Here is a 14,221-nt window from a genome sequence, read left to right as displayed (position 1 = left end):
CCTGTGCGTTCCCTTGAAGACGCTGTGGTGAAGGTGACCACGAGCGCGTTCGCAGCGAAGCAGGGCGCGGCGCGGAGGGGAAAAGTCGATGAACTGAACCAAGAAAACCTAGCACTGGAGACGAAGAAGGTTAATTAGGGGAGGAAAACCTGGAATTGTCGATCGGCGTCTTCTCCACGCAGCTAGCTAGGGCAGAGGACGGCGGCGGCGCTGTGTAGGGAGAGCGGCGGCGCTGAGCAGGGAGGGCGGCAGGGCGACGACTGCTGGTCCTCTTCACGCGACGGGCGGTGAAGACGCGACGCAGGATTGTTGGTCTTCACGCAGCATGACGATGGCAGGGCGGCGGCAAGCAGAGGAAGAAGGCGACGGAGAAGACGTCGCAGCGATGATGGTGCCCACAGTTTGACGAGAGGGAGCCGCTTGATTTGATGCTTTCCGCCGGTGATAGGCGAGCGCAGCGAGCGGCGAGAAAAGTCGGAGCGAAAGCGAACTCGGAGCGGCGCTTGAAGCCGGGAAGAAAGTCGCGAAAGAGGAAATCGCGAGTTAGGGAGAAAAGTCGGCGCGAAGGCGCAAAAGAAAAAAACCTAATTTTCTAAGGCTCTGATACCATGTTACCAAAATAACTTAAGAAATCTTATTCCAATTGCAACATATAAGGCCCTATTTATAGTTAGAGTATAGGGCCTATTCTAGAAAATATCTATAAAAAAATAACAGATATTTAACAGATAATTAACAGATATTTATAACCAACACTCCTGTTAGCAGCTTTCTTGTCTAACAATAATAATGTTGATATCATGCTCACTTAGGATCCTATATTACCTTGTTGACAACTAAATTGTGTTTTTTTATTTTTCCTCTGCCTAATTGACACAGTAGTTAGGTTCTTGCTCATTTATGATAACGTGCTTCTTCAAAGCTAATAATGATGTCCACTCCTAGACTATTCTAAGCACAAGGTTTTTTCCTCTTGAAAATTTTTTATGCTCAATCTTGAGAGTAGAGGTTACATTCCAAAATCATACAAACCATGGAGCATCCTTAATTTTCACTTTTTGACACTCATAGGTATGAAATCCTCTTGAACTTATTTTTGAATAGGATGTTTTGCTGCAATTCACATGGATGCGTATTTTAGGTCAGAACACTGAAAAAATAACTGCTCTTGCTCTCATGATTAGTTTACATGCTAAACAAATACAGCAGTAACTCTTTCAGCTGTGGTGCTCTTTGTCTTGGTGAAGTTTGGTAGCTCCACCATATGCCCTAGTGTTTGCTTGATTACTTTTCACTGTTGTATTCTGTGACAGATCAGCTGACCATTCTTGTGAGTTTGGATGCAAAAGTGCTAGCTTTGAGTTCAGAGAAAATTGTGGAAGGTAACGTGATTTGTGAAATTAATATTAATACGTGAAAATATTACTAAGAGATGGCTGTCTTACTTCAGATATGAAGATTTCAATACAATATGGATGATGTTATTTATGACTCGCTGGTCCAATATCAAGAGGATTTATGCTTCTGGAAAAGATGGTTATGAAAAATCAAAATTGAACCAAAGCCTTGACTGGCAACAACTATATTGGGAAAAACACCTGCAAGAGTATGCCATCTAATTTGTTGTTTTATCTTGGATTCTTCAAGCTATATGAAGATGATAAAAGTTATATTATTGAATGTTACCTGAGTTTATATTTGGCAAAGTGTTTTAGATGAAGCTGCAGAGAAAGCCTTACTTCCTTCGTTTGATGCTAATATTGGTGATCTTACAATTTCAGGTAGATTTTTCTTTATTATCTTTTGTTTCGTTTTATCTCCTGACATTTTTATTGAGGTTTTCCCTATTTCCTAAAAAACTGTGACATAAAATTCGACTTCTCTTTTCACAGTTTCCATGCAACTTAATAAATAGTTTAGATACGCACTCTAGTTTCATAAAGAAGTTAATTAGTTATTTTTGAATGCAGCTGTCAATTGCCTAAATTATTTTCTATTTTTCTGCAAATGAGATAGTATAAAATCACTTTAATTAAGGTTGATTTCATTATTTTTTAACTAAAATTTTGCATGATGGTATGAAATAACTTCCTTTAATGTGTTTAATACTTTTCTTTCAAATGGTATCAGCCTTCAGATGTTGATTTGCTGAAGAAATTCAATTTGAAACCCCTTCTCTGTTCTTCAAGATGCCTTGTATTTAAGTATATGCAACACAATAACTTATCTACCTATAGACATAATCCTTCCTTTTGCAGACAGCATCATGGATGCAATTGGTCACAGAGATACATGCTGCTGTATGAAACTATCCTTCCATTGCAACAGATTTGGGAAATATATGAGGTTTCCTTTCTTTCAGTGATATTATAATCAGATTGTTATTAAAGTTCTATCCTGTACCCTTTTTAAACTAATTTCTATGTGCAAGTCACTTAGGATTTAAGGTTTGTTCATCATAACAAGGATATGTTTGACAACTTGTCTACAACATAATCTTTTTAAGTCACTTTACTGTTTTCAGTTCATGGTTACTAATCTGTCACTTATGGCAGAGATTGGTATGATCAGTGAAACAGCATTCAACACATGAATATTTGTCTCAACATTTCATTACACTGGCCATGCCTTCTGCTGGATTTTTGACTATCTGTATCTTCTGACCTACTGACTCGAGGTGTTGCTGGTAGTGTTTGCAGTGAATAAAAAAGGGGGGGGGGGGGGGGGGGGGAGAAGGCGAGAAGAGAAAGTATTGCGATTGCCCTAACAAGGATATTTGAACAAAGAGGGGACAGAAGATGCTGAAAGACTCAGAGAGAGAGGGAAGAAATGTCATGCTCCTAGAGAGCGAAGGGAAACCTTACCGTTGCGTCATGCCTCAATCGCCCTCAATCCATGCTGCAAATAAATTTTATATCATATAGAGTGTTTAGAACAATATACACATTTCATAACAACACCATAATAATTGTATAATTCACAGCTACAAAATTTAAAGCATTCATGGTAATAATACAACATTTAACTGAAGATCAATATTCTTTAGAAGTACATCACTTTTAAATTCTAACATGGAAAGATGCTACCAACTAAAGATGATAAACATAATAAAACAATCTACGGAATAAAATTCTCATATCGTTAAGTCTTATCAACTTCCATTAATAGTCTAAATCTTTCAAGAAAAATTGAACTATTAAATACTAAATAGAAAGAACACTGTAAACTCGAAGTGGCACTGATGAGAATTCTGAGCACTTCACCAAGACCTCGTCTTTATGCTGTGGCTTGTGGATTTAGAGGCCAAAGGAAAACACAGGTGGCTTCATATTTTTCTCTTTATCATATCCTTCTATTTAATCATCAGTTAGAAAATTCAATTATTACTATTGTTCATCCATAAATATCTTAATTTTGAAATTACTACTTAATGTAAGATAAGTTCATATATAAATTTACCAATATAGAAATAATAACAACAAATACATTTATAGTAAGACAAAATTATATACCTAGAATATAAATAAATGTACTTGAGCCCTCATCCATAATGTGTGAGATGAACCTCTTGCATGGGAGAAAATTCAATAACTAAATAATAAATGGTTGCCCTCACCGACATGTGAGATATGGAAGTACACAAATAACATTATAACAACATAAACACCATTTAGTATTAATACTCTTTATTTTGGTTACCTTGAAATGTGGTATGTGATCTTCCAATTCTAAAAGAAAGAATATGCAAAGAGATACATAGGAATATCCAATTGAGTTATGAAGGTAAAAATTAAATTGAAATGTTTCAATAGGATGAGCAGTACAAAGATTAACTTGTTAATAATTACTTTCCAATTGTTATATCAACACAATCAGCCCTTTAAATGTCATATAAAACTTAAAGAGTCATAACTTCCTTACATGAGTTTACATCAATATATTATTTATTTTCACTCAATTAGAGTTAAAACATTATAGATCTTCTCTTCATGTTTATGGCAGGATAGTGCAATAGTAAAATATTAAAACTTATTATCGAATTATTATTGCTATAGGAACATCCACATAAGGATCAAAATCTTGAGCTTTGTTGAAGTTTGGCCTTTGATCTTAGCAACACAGTTTTGGTATTGTACCAATGTGCTAACATATAGTGTCAATAGTGAATTGGATATAATAAAATTTCATAATAGACTTTTTATTCATCTATGATGGTATAATGTTGACATTGTGTTGTGCCGATACAAATTAAAAATCATAATAAACATTGCGTGGATTAGTTTTGACATGTGTCGTAACATGTCAAGGGGGGGGGGCATGTTTTAGCATGGCATGATACTCATCAGTGTTGGTGTAATCATGCCTTAAGTGTCGAGTTTATTGAGTGGTTTTGATATGTTTGGCGATATGTTTTTGTTGATGGGGCTTGCCAAGCGTGCAATTACAGAATAGTAAGTTAGTGATTACAAGTGCAATAGAAGGAAAAGGTCATGTACGTCAAAATTGATTGGATTCTTGGCGGATAGAGAAGTGTAGTAAACATTGATAGTGTTGGGATCGGTGCGTTCGCTAGAGGGGGTGAATAGCGTTTTTCGATCTTTCTCTGCGAGATTGTTAGCGGAAGCAAAATAATAATAGTAAAATACAAAGATCAAATGCTAATCCGGTTCGATTTACTTGGTATCCACCTCAACGAGGTGACTAATCCAAGGATCCACACACGCAGCCGACGATTCCACTATGAAACAATCTCCTTCTTGAAGCACGCTTCGAAGGCGGAGAAACTTTTATAACAGAGTTCCTTCCTCGTACAAGATTTGTAGTGAAGTTTTAGGAGGAAGAGAAAGAGTTTCTACAATGTCAGAGAGCAGTCAGGAAGATGAAAGAATCAAGTATATTCTCTGTGACGTTGATCGCTCTTTTTATAAAATTCCGTGCACCAGTCGATTGATCCTAGGGCCAGTCGACTGATGGGCTTCAACGGCTCTTTTAATACGCATTTAATGTGCCAGTTGTCACCCAACAGTAGTCTATCAGTCGACTGCTCCAACATCAGTCGACTGGTACCAGTCGACTGTACCTCTCGACTGATCTTTCTGTTTGACGCCAGTCGACTAGAATTCAGACTTCAGTCGACTGATACTTCTGAACTTGGCTGTGTGTTTTTCGGATCAACCCCAGTCGACTGCTGGCAGGGCCAGTCGATTGACTAACCTGAAAACTCCCTTTTTCAGCTTCTTCTTCATCCCTTAGCCTTGACACAAGTCTTCAAACGCCTTCCACAAGCCTCGTGCACTTTCTTGCACTAGCTTGAGACGTTTCCCTCAACTTTGTCGTGCTAAGTCTTCTCTTGCCAAGAGACCTCGCCTCCTGGACTTCGTCCTTTGCCAAGAGGCCGCGCCTCTGGGACTTCACCAAATGTCAAGACTCAATTCCTGGACTTTTCTGTGAACTCAAGTCACACATGTTAGATCACAAACATTGCCTAACTTAAACTGATTCAGCCAAACATTAAAATCCAAATCACTTGGGACAAAATTGCCCCAACAGATAGAAAAGGAAGTCCAATAGGAGTAAATAGAGGAAAATCCAAATAAGTTTAGATGCCTGATGAATGATAAAGTTCAATAGGAGTTGTGAGAACTCTTGGTAACTCAAGATTGATTAGAAGTCCTAGTTTTTACTTATGCATGAATCAACCATGATATAGGTGTGATTAGGTTGTAATCGATGATTCAATTCACTGAAAATTGAGTGTACTAGGTAGTCGACTTAAGATATTTTACACACAAACAAAAAGGATCTATTTCAAGTTAAGTCGACCAGATGTGTATTCAGTTTTGGGTGAGTAGAGTTGGCTGAAGACTTTCCTCTTGCACATAGTAGCTCTTTGTTTTGATTTAAGTCGATTGAACCACAATTAGTTGACTTGATTGAAAATTTGCTCTCTGTTTGTTTTGAGTCAACGGAATATGAATTTAGTTGACTTAGGAGAATTAAGTTGACTAGTTAGTCGATTAAACCACAATTTGGAATTTAAAAATAATATCGGGCAGGGAATCTTATCCACTTGAGTTGATGGCCAAGCTTGGAGTTGACTAATAGTATTATTTAGTCGACAAAAATCATGATTACTTAGATGATAAGCCTATGATCTGGCCTAGTTGAGTCAACTAACAATTGCTTGTTGACTGAAATGGGTTCGGATCGACTGGAGGCAATAATAGCAGATTGAAAGTACTTGCATGATCAACTTTCAATTAATTGGAATTAAATGAATTTAAGCAAGGGAAAGAGGAGCTCGTTAAGAACAAGAACAAGAAACTATTGTACTCCGTTACTCTCATATTTTCTTTATTTTTATAATCTAGTATTTTATTTTTGTTTGGACTTGAGGTCTTTACCTACATTTCATTTTCTTACATAATTTTTTATTTGCTTTATTGTTTTTATTTTAGTGTAAACATTTTTTGTAATATGTTTTCTCCACTTTCGTAAAGGAGAAAGTTTGGTGGGCTCTCGTGGAGTGATTCACCTTGCAATTCCATAGATCTTGGAGTAGGAATGTAGGGGTTTCAAACCACATTATAAGTATTGAGTTAGCGTTGTTTACTTTATTGTTGCCTATTTTTTTCCGTTGTACAACTCATCTTTAATTAAGCTTTGCACTTGAGTTTTTTAATTATCTATTTCAGATTTTAGCCTTATTCACCCCCTTCTAGCCTCCATAACAAGAGCAATTATCTATGCCAATTTGTATCAAAATTCAATAATTTACTAGAATGATATATTTTGACCATACAATCTAACATGATGTTATGTTCCAAACCATTCACCCATCTTAGTCGAGGCTTCTAAAGCCTCAATAAAAATTCTTCAAAGACACCTAAAAGAGGTACATTAAACCTTCAACTATCCAATGACACTCTTTTGTTTCGGGATAGTATTTTGCATGCTTTAAGAACTGTCCTTTGTAGTTGCATCAACATATTCATTGAAGGACAACTTTGCAAATGCCATATGTAATCTGAACTCTAGATGTGTGGTCAGTGTGCAGATTTTCATTAACGATGTTCTATATGCATAACAAATTGGTTATTCAGATTTTCATTGCAATTGCAGGTCAATATCCAGGTTAGGTGTGCCTATATGCAGGCTTAAAATTGCATATATAGCTAAAAATTGAGTCCATATATGACTCTATATATGAGTGTATATATGACTAAAAATTGCTAAAAATCTAAAAATTGCCTAGCCTCTTATCTTTGATACAATGAGAAACAAATTTTGGAAAAGTGATGGTTGAGGGATGATGATTCAATTTGTGATGAGTATAATGTTATTTCATTCGACATTCTATACCAGCGATGATCAAAACCTGAGAATCTTTTGACCTTATTATCTGTATATATTAGTTAATATATATTCTCAATTAGGTAATTGTCAATTAGCCGAATTATAGTTTCCTTAGTTGGATTCTTTCCTTATTATAGTTCCTAAGTTTGAATCTTTTCTTAGAAAGATTCCTAGTTTGTATATATAAATATACCTCGTATGTAAAGGGAAGTGGAATAAGAATTATTTTTTTGAGATTATGTTTAATATGGTATCAGAGCAATAAGTTTTTCTCTTTCTATTTTTTTTCCTTTTCCTCCTTTTTCTTCTCTCTGGCGCTTCGTCCTTTGGCTCCGCGTCGCGTTCGTTGGCTTCGTATCGCGTCCTTCGGCTTTTCCTCAGTCACGATTTGGGAGCAGATCGACAGATCGAGGCTCTGCCGACAGGCGCTTCGTCCTCAACGCCCGCGACGCGATCACACACATCCTCCCCAATTCCTGAAGGTGCTTTGTCCTCGCCCCCCGACCTTTGGCTTCGCCCTCATTTCTCTCTCAGCTCGGATTGGACTTAGTCGACTCCCATCCATAGCCGCTGACTAAGTCTTTCCTCGGATGCGATCACGCGTGTCCTCCCTTCGTTCGTCAGCGCGTCGTTCCTCGGACGCGATCATGCTCACCCACAGCCACCGACGAAGTCTTTCCTCAGACGCGATCATGTGCGCCCTCCTCCCGTTCGTCGGCACTTCGTTCCTCAAACGCGATCACGAGTGTCTTCCCGTCTCCTGCAGGCGCGGTTTATGCGATCTGAGGGATAGTGAAACCAGACCACGGTTTGATAAGTTGGTTTGCTCCTTCCTTTATATATTATTTCACATTTTTTGGAATAAAATCTTATGGCTGATAATAAGGTTTCTGTTATGATGGATATTGTGCCTGTGGTGTCTAAAATCACAGATTACAAGTTAAATGGTTCAAACTATTTGGATTGGAGTAAAACTGTTCGTCTTTACTTACAAAGTGTTGACAAAGATGAATATTTGACTGATAACCCTTCTCAAGATTGTTCAAGGCAGACGTGACTGAGAGAGGATGCTCATTTGTTTCTTCAGATTCGAAATTGTATTGATAGTGAGGTAATTGGTTTGATTAATCACTGTGAATTTGTTAAAGAATTGATGGATTATCTAAAATTTCTGTATTCTAGAAAAGGGACTATCTTTCATATATATGAGGTTTGTAAAATTTTTTACTGTGTGGAAAAGTAAGATCAGCCACTGATTAATTATTTTATGACATTCAAGAAGACATATGAGGAGCTTAATATGTTGCTGCCCTTTAGCCCTAATGTCAAGGTTCAACAACGCCAACGAGACCAGATGACTATCATGAGCTTCCTCGTTGGCTTATCTTTAGACTTCGAATATGCAAAATCATAAATTCTATCTGGCTCTGACGTCTTCTTCTTACAAGATGTATTTAATCGCATTCTCCGTATAGAAAGTACTACCCCTGTTCCATTTAGTGGTGTTTTGGTAAGTCGTAATAGTAATTATGTGTCTAAAAAGTCAACTATTCACAATGGAAACAAAGGAGGAGGCTCACAAGACATTGAAACTCGAACGTCAAATTTTAATGGTATTATCTGTAACTATTGTCAAAAGTCGGGCCATACAAAGTTTGAGTGTAGAAAGCTTCAGTATAAAAATCAACAAAAATACGTGGCTCATATTGCATCCACTAATGATATTCTTGATAAATCAGTTTTATCTCTGCGATGAATTTGTTAAGTTCTCTCAATATTAGGAATAACTCAAATCTGCATCTCCCTTTGTTACTGTTAGTGCTGATTCAGGTAACCACAACATATGTCTTGTTTCTTCATCTTCTAAATGGGTCATTGATTCTGGGGCCACTGATCATATGACAGACAATTCTAGTCTTTTTTCTACTTTTTCACTCAAATCTAACAATCCTATTGTTACTTTAGCTGATGGGTCTTTCTCTTGTGTTCACGGATCTGGCACTATTAATCCTACTCCTTTGCTTTCTTTATCCTCTGTCTTATATTTACCTAATTTATCTTCTAATTTGCTCTTTGTTAGTCAATTAACTCATAGGCTTAACTATTGAATCTCATTTTTTTCCGATTATTGTTTGTTTCAAGATCTTTTAACGAAGAAGATTATTGATGAAGGACATGAGTCTGGAGGCCTCTACATTCTTGACCTATCTGTCCTAAGATCCCTTGCTTGTTCGAGTGTAATTTCTCCTTTCGAGGCTCATTGTAGGCTAGGCCATCCATCTCTTCCTTTGCTTAAGAAGTTCTGTCCACAGTATAGTAAGGTGTCTTCATTAGATTGTGAGTTATGTCAGTTTGTAAAGCATCACCGTCTTAGTTTGAGTCCAAGAATAAATAAATGTGCTATTATTTCTTTTGAGTTAGTTCATTCTGATATTTGGGCTCCCTGTCCTATTTTGTCTAAACTTGATTTTAGGTATTTTATCACTTTTTTTGGATGATCATTCTCGTGTTACCTAGTTATATTTAATGAAAAATTGTTTTGAATTATTTTCTCTATTTTGTGCATTTTGTGCCGAGATTAAAACATAGTTCAATACATCCATCCGTACTTTACGAAGTGATAATGCCAAGGAATATACGTCCAGTCTATTTCAATCTTACATGAGTCAGAATGGTATGCTTTATGAAACCTTTTGTGTTGATATTTCATCTCAAAATAATGTGGCTGAGTGGAAGAACAGACATCTTCTTGAGACTGCACGGACCCTTTTATTTGAAATGAATGTTCCCAAATCTTTTTGGGCAGATACAGTTTCAACAACATGTTTTCTCATTAATTGCATGCTATCATCTGTTCTTCATGATGAGATCCCTTACAAAATTCTATTTCCAAATAAGTCATTGTTTTCTATTAATGTTAGGATATTTGATAGCACTTGTTTTGTTCAGGATGTTCGTCCACATGTCACTAACTTAGATCCCAAGTCTTTGAAGTATATCTTCCTTCGTTATTCTCGTTTTCAAAAAGGTTATAGGTGTTATTCTTCTAATACTAATAAATATCTTATCTCGATTGATGTCACCTTCATGGAAGACACACCTTATTTTCCATCCTCATTTGACCTAACTTTTCAAAAGGAAGATGATTTATTGGTATATTCTATCACATCATCCGCAGCTATCTCGGAACCGGCTCTTGACAAGCCTCCTATTATTCAAGTATACTCCAGGCATCAACCTTTTGATTTATGTCCTGCACCTACTACTTCGTCATCAGATTCACCTCCGAGTGATGATCTTCCTATTGCGTTATGTAAAGGTAAACGTCTGTGCACTTATCCTATTTCTTTTGTTTCCTATAACGGCTTGATGTCTTCTTCTTGCTTCACTTGATTCTATTTCTATTCCTAAAACTGTCCGAGAGGCTATATCTCATCCTGGTTGGAAAGACACAATGATAGAGGAAATGAAAGCTTTGGATAATAATGACACTTGGGACTCGATTGATCTACCTTTTGGTAAACGGGCTATTGGATGCAAATTGGTATTCACAGTTAAAGTCAATCCGGATGGATCAGTTGCTAGATTAAAAATCCGTCTTGTTGCTAAGAGCTATGCTCATACATATGTTGTGGATTATTTTGATATTTTTTTTCCTATTGCAAAGTTGACATCAGTTCAATTATTTATTTCACTGGCTGCTACTCATCATTGGCCTTTACATCAACTTGATATCAAGAATGCTTTTCTTCATGGTGATCTTCAGGAGAAGGTGTATATGGAGCAACCTCCTGGTTTTGTTTCTCAGGGTAGAGATATTATATATTCGGTTAGTGTTAGTCAGTTTATGTCATCTTCAACAGTTAATCATTGGGCAACGTTAGAGCAAATTTTGTGTTATTTAAAGGGAGCACCCGGATGGGGTATCGTATATAAAAATCATGGGTACACTCATATTGAAGGTTTTTCAGATGCAGATTGGGCAGATTCTAGAGTGGATAGAAGGTTTACTTTAGGTTATTGTATTTTTGTTGGAGGAAATTTAATCTTATGGAAGAGTAAAAAGCAGAATGTTGTGTCACGATCCAGTGCAGAGTCAGAATATAGGACTATGACACCGTCTGTAGGTGAGATAATGTGGATATATTAGTTGTAGACTGAAGCAGAACTTAAAATTTCAATACCAACAAAACTATGGTGTGATAATTAAGTCGCTATTCACATTGCATCAAATCCCGTGTTGCATGAGCGAACTAAGCACATTGAAATTGATGGTCATTTCGTTCGTGAAAAAATTCAACAAGGCTTGATCACTACAGGATACGTGAAGATTGGAGAGCAACTAGGGGACATCTTCACAAAAGCATTAAATGAAGTTCGGGTCGATTATCTTTGTAACAAGTTGTGCTTGATTAATATTTATGCTCCAACTTGAGGGGGAGTATTATCTGTATATATTAGTTAATATATATATTCTCAATTAGGTAGTTGTCAATTAGCCTAATTATAATTTCCTTAGTTGGATTCTTTCCTTATTATAGTTTTCTTTGTTGAAATCTTTCAAAGATTCCTAATTTGTATATATAAATAGGCCTCGTATGTAAAGGGAAGTGGAATAAGAATTATTTTTTGGAGATTATGTTTAACAGACCTAAACAATATACATCCAATGTTATAAGTGTTGCACTCTTGTAGCTTCAAGCCTTTTTTTTAACTATACATTGTGCAGTTGTTATATATCATGCGATATTAACATTTTTCTCCAGTAGATGTTAGTATGATGAATAACTAAGTATGCTATTGTGATTAATATTTTTGAAGATTGTTTACATTTAATAACTTGAGATATATAGATGCATTTTTTTTATATATATGAGTTGCTTTGGTTAATTAATTTAATATATTAAATGATATATGTAAACACTATATTTAATACATAAATCTTCACATTATTTTGAAATCTAGTACACCATTTTATTTTTTCTCAAATGTAGCACAATGTTAAAGTGTGAAAATTCTATTATTTTGCCATTAAAATGCTATGTGACACTGATATACTTTTTGCAAATTCATCAAACACTAAGAGGCAAACGTGGATATAGTGGTGGATTACTCATTAAACTCGAACGGAGGCACACATTACTTAAAGAATTGACTTATATTGTGATATCATTGGATGCAATTATGGAGTCACATGCGTCAAGTAATATCTTGCTTGTGGATGTTGAACCAGTGATTATATTCATGGTTTAAAATATAGAGTTGGAGTTGTATCGAAGTTTCAGTTTATGATCGGAATGATATGGATTTAGTATCATATTGTGCAATGTCGATATGATTTCGATATTTTTAAATATAAATATATTAATTAAAAAGAAAAAAAATTAATCTAAATATTTTAAAAAATAAAAATAAAAATATTTTTTTTAAAAAAAGAAAAAATGAAATCGTTGCATCTCTATATGGTAAGTAAATAAATAAATAAATTTTTTATTATATATTTTTAAAAATAAAATAAATAAATAAAATATATATTAAATTAATGGAATAATATCATTAGGTTTTGATTAAGCCTATTTAGATTATCCTATTTATAATTAGGAATTGATTGAAAGATTTAATTATTACTTTTTTTTCTTAGCATCGCACTTGCGACCCGTGGAGGTCGAGGCGGCCTTCGTGCCCTCGTGGAGGGCCGTCGTGGGGGTGCGACACGCTCTACGCCCTAGTGAAGTGCAGCCTCGGGGTTGTGGTGCTTTTCGTGGGGGCACAGATGACAATCGAGGGGTCACGATGCCCTCCACGATCTCGTGGCGACCTCGCGATGGCCTCGTGGTCATAATGCCAATAGGTAGCGATGCCGATCCAGCGCTAGAATGGTAAATGCCACTTGTTTTATTAGCACCACTTGGTATTTTAATCCATGACTATATTATGATATTATTGGATTGTGTGGGGTCACATGACTTAAGTAACGTTTTGCTAGTGGATATTGAAATATTATCAAGTGTTTGAAAGTTGCTTCAAGAAATTACTTAGCGCTAAAAATAACGTAAAGATTTTGATAGATGGCTCTTATCTATGATGAATTTAAAAGTTGTGACAATAATATACCAAATGACTAATAATTTTTAGCTTGTCTCTTTGCTTGCCAAAATGAATATGAGCAACAAATAAATATAATGATGACATAGGTGGTGCTAGTGAAAGTGACTCAATTGATGTTATTGGAAGTGGTGCAATTGTTGAACCTACATTACAAAGCAATGTGGGTGTTCATGTTTCCTCATCAATAGGTGGTATTGACTATTATTGTTTCTAAAGTAGTGTATTTGATATTGCTGATGATTTTCTTTGACTAGGCTAGCAAATAACCTATGATTGATGATGCTTTCACAAGTGAGAAGAAGAAATTGATTCATAAAAGTAATACTAAATTTTCCATTTTAATTGAATTCTTTCTAATGCAATAAGTAATCCATAGTATCCAAAAGTCTAAACTTGGTAGCCAACCTTTGACTGTGTATGAAGTTGTCAGACTAACTTAAATGAACTTGGATGCGATCAAGATATAAATCATATAGTACAAGAAGCAGTGGAACCTATATGAGATCGTGTTGATGTGAGATGGATAAGACCTAGTAGATGACAATTATAAGTCTATTATACTATAAGAAAAATGTGATTTCATATATTTGTTGATGCAATTACAGAATATCATATCATAATGCATCTTGTATATTGTGTAATGAAAACATAATTTAAGGGATCAATGTAGAATATGTGTAGATGGCACGGCTAATTGTTTCTACTTTAAGAGGGCTAAAGTGCTATTAGTAAGAATAGCCATTATTTTTCTAGACAC

At 35.7% G+C, this 14,221-nt stretch overlaps 1 protein-coding gene across 2 annotated transcripts in view; it reads left to right on the top strand.

Moving 5' to 3' along the window:
• LOC141825303 (uncharacterized) overlaps positions 1-14,221 on the top strand; it is a 62,739-nt gene that overhangs the window by 7,330 nt on the left and 41,188 nt on the right. For both annotated transcript variants that reach the window (XM_074712691.1, XM_074712692.1), the window contains exons 4-7: positions 1,314-1,382; positions 1,451-1,606; positions 1,708-1,781; positions 2,259-2,346. In XM_074712691.1, coding sequence (XP_074568792.1) covers positions 1,314-1,382; positions 1,451-1,606; positions 1,708-1,781; positions 2,259-2,346 — 387 coding nt within the window. The remainder of the gene's footprint in view (positions 1-1,313; positions 1,383-1,450; positions 1,607-1,707; positions 1,782-2,258; positions 2,347-14,221) is intronic.

This window comes from Curcuma longa, chromosome 3 (genome assembly GCF_044706935.1).
Source record: "Curcuma longa cultivar G26 ecotype Majalengka, Jawa Barat chromosome 3, ITB_CL_G26_1.1, whole genome shotgun sequence".
NCBI lineage: Eukaryota > Viridiplantae > Streptophyta > Magnoliopsida > Zingiberales > Zingiberaceae > Curcuma > Curcuma longa.
The sequence above is the reverse complement of the archived record's forward strand: the minus strand, read 5'-3'. Positions and strand labels throughout refer to the sequence as shown.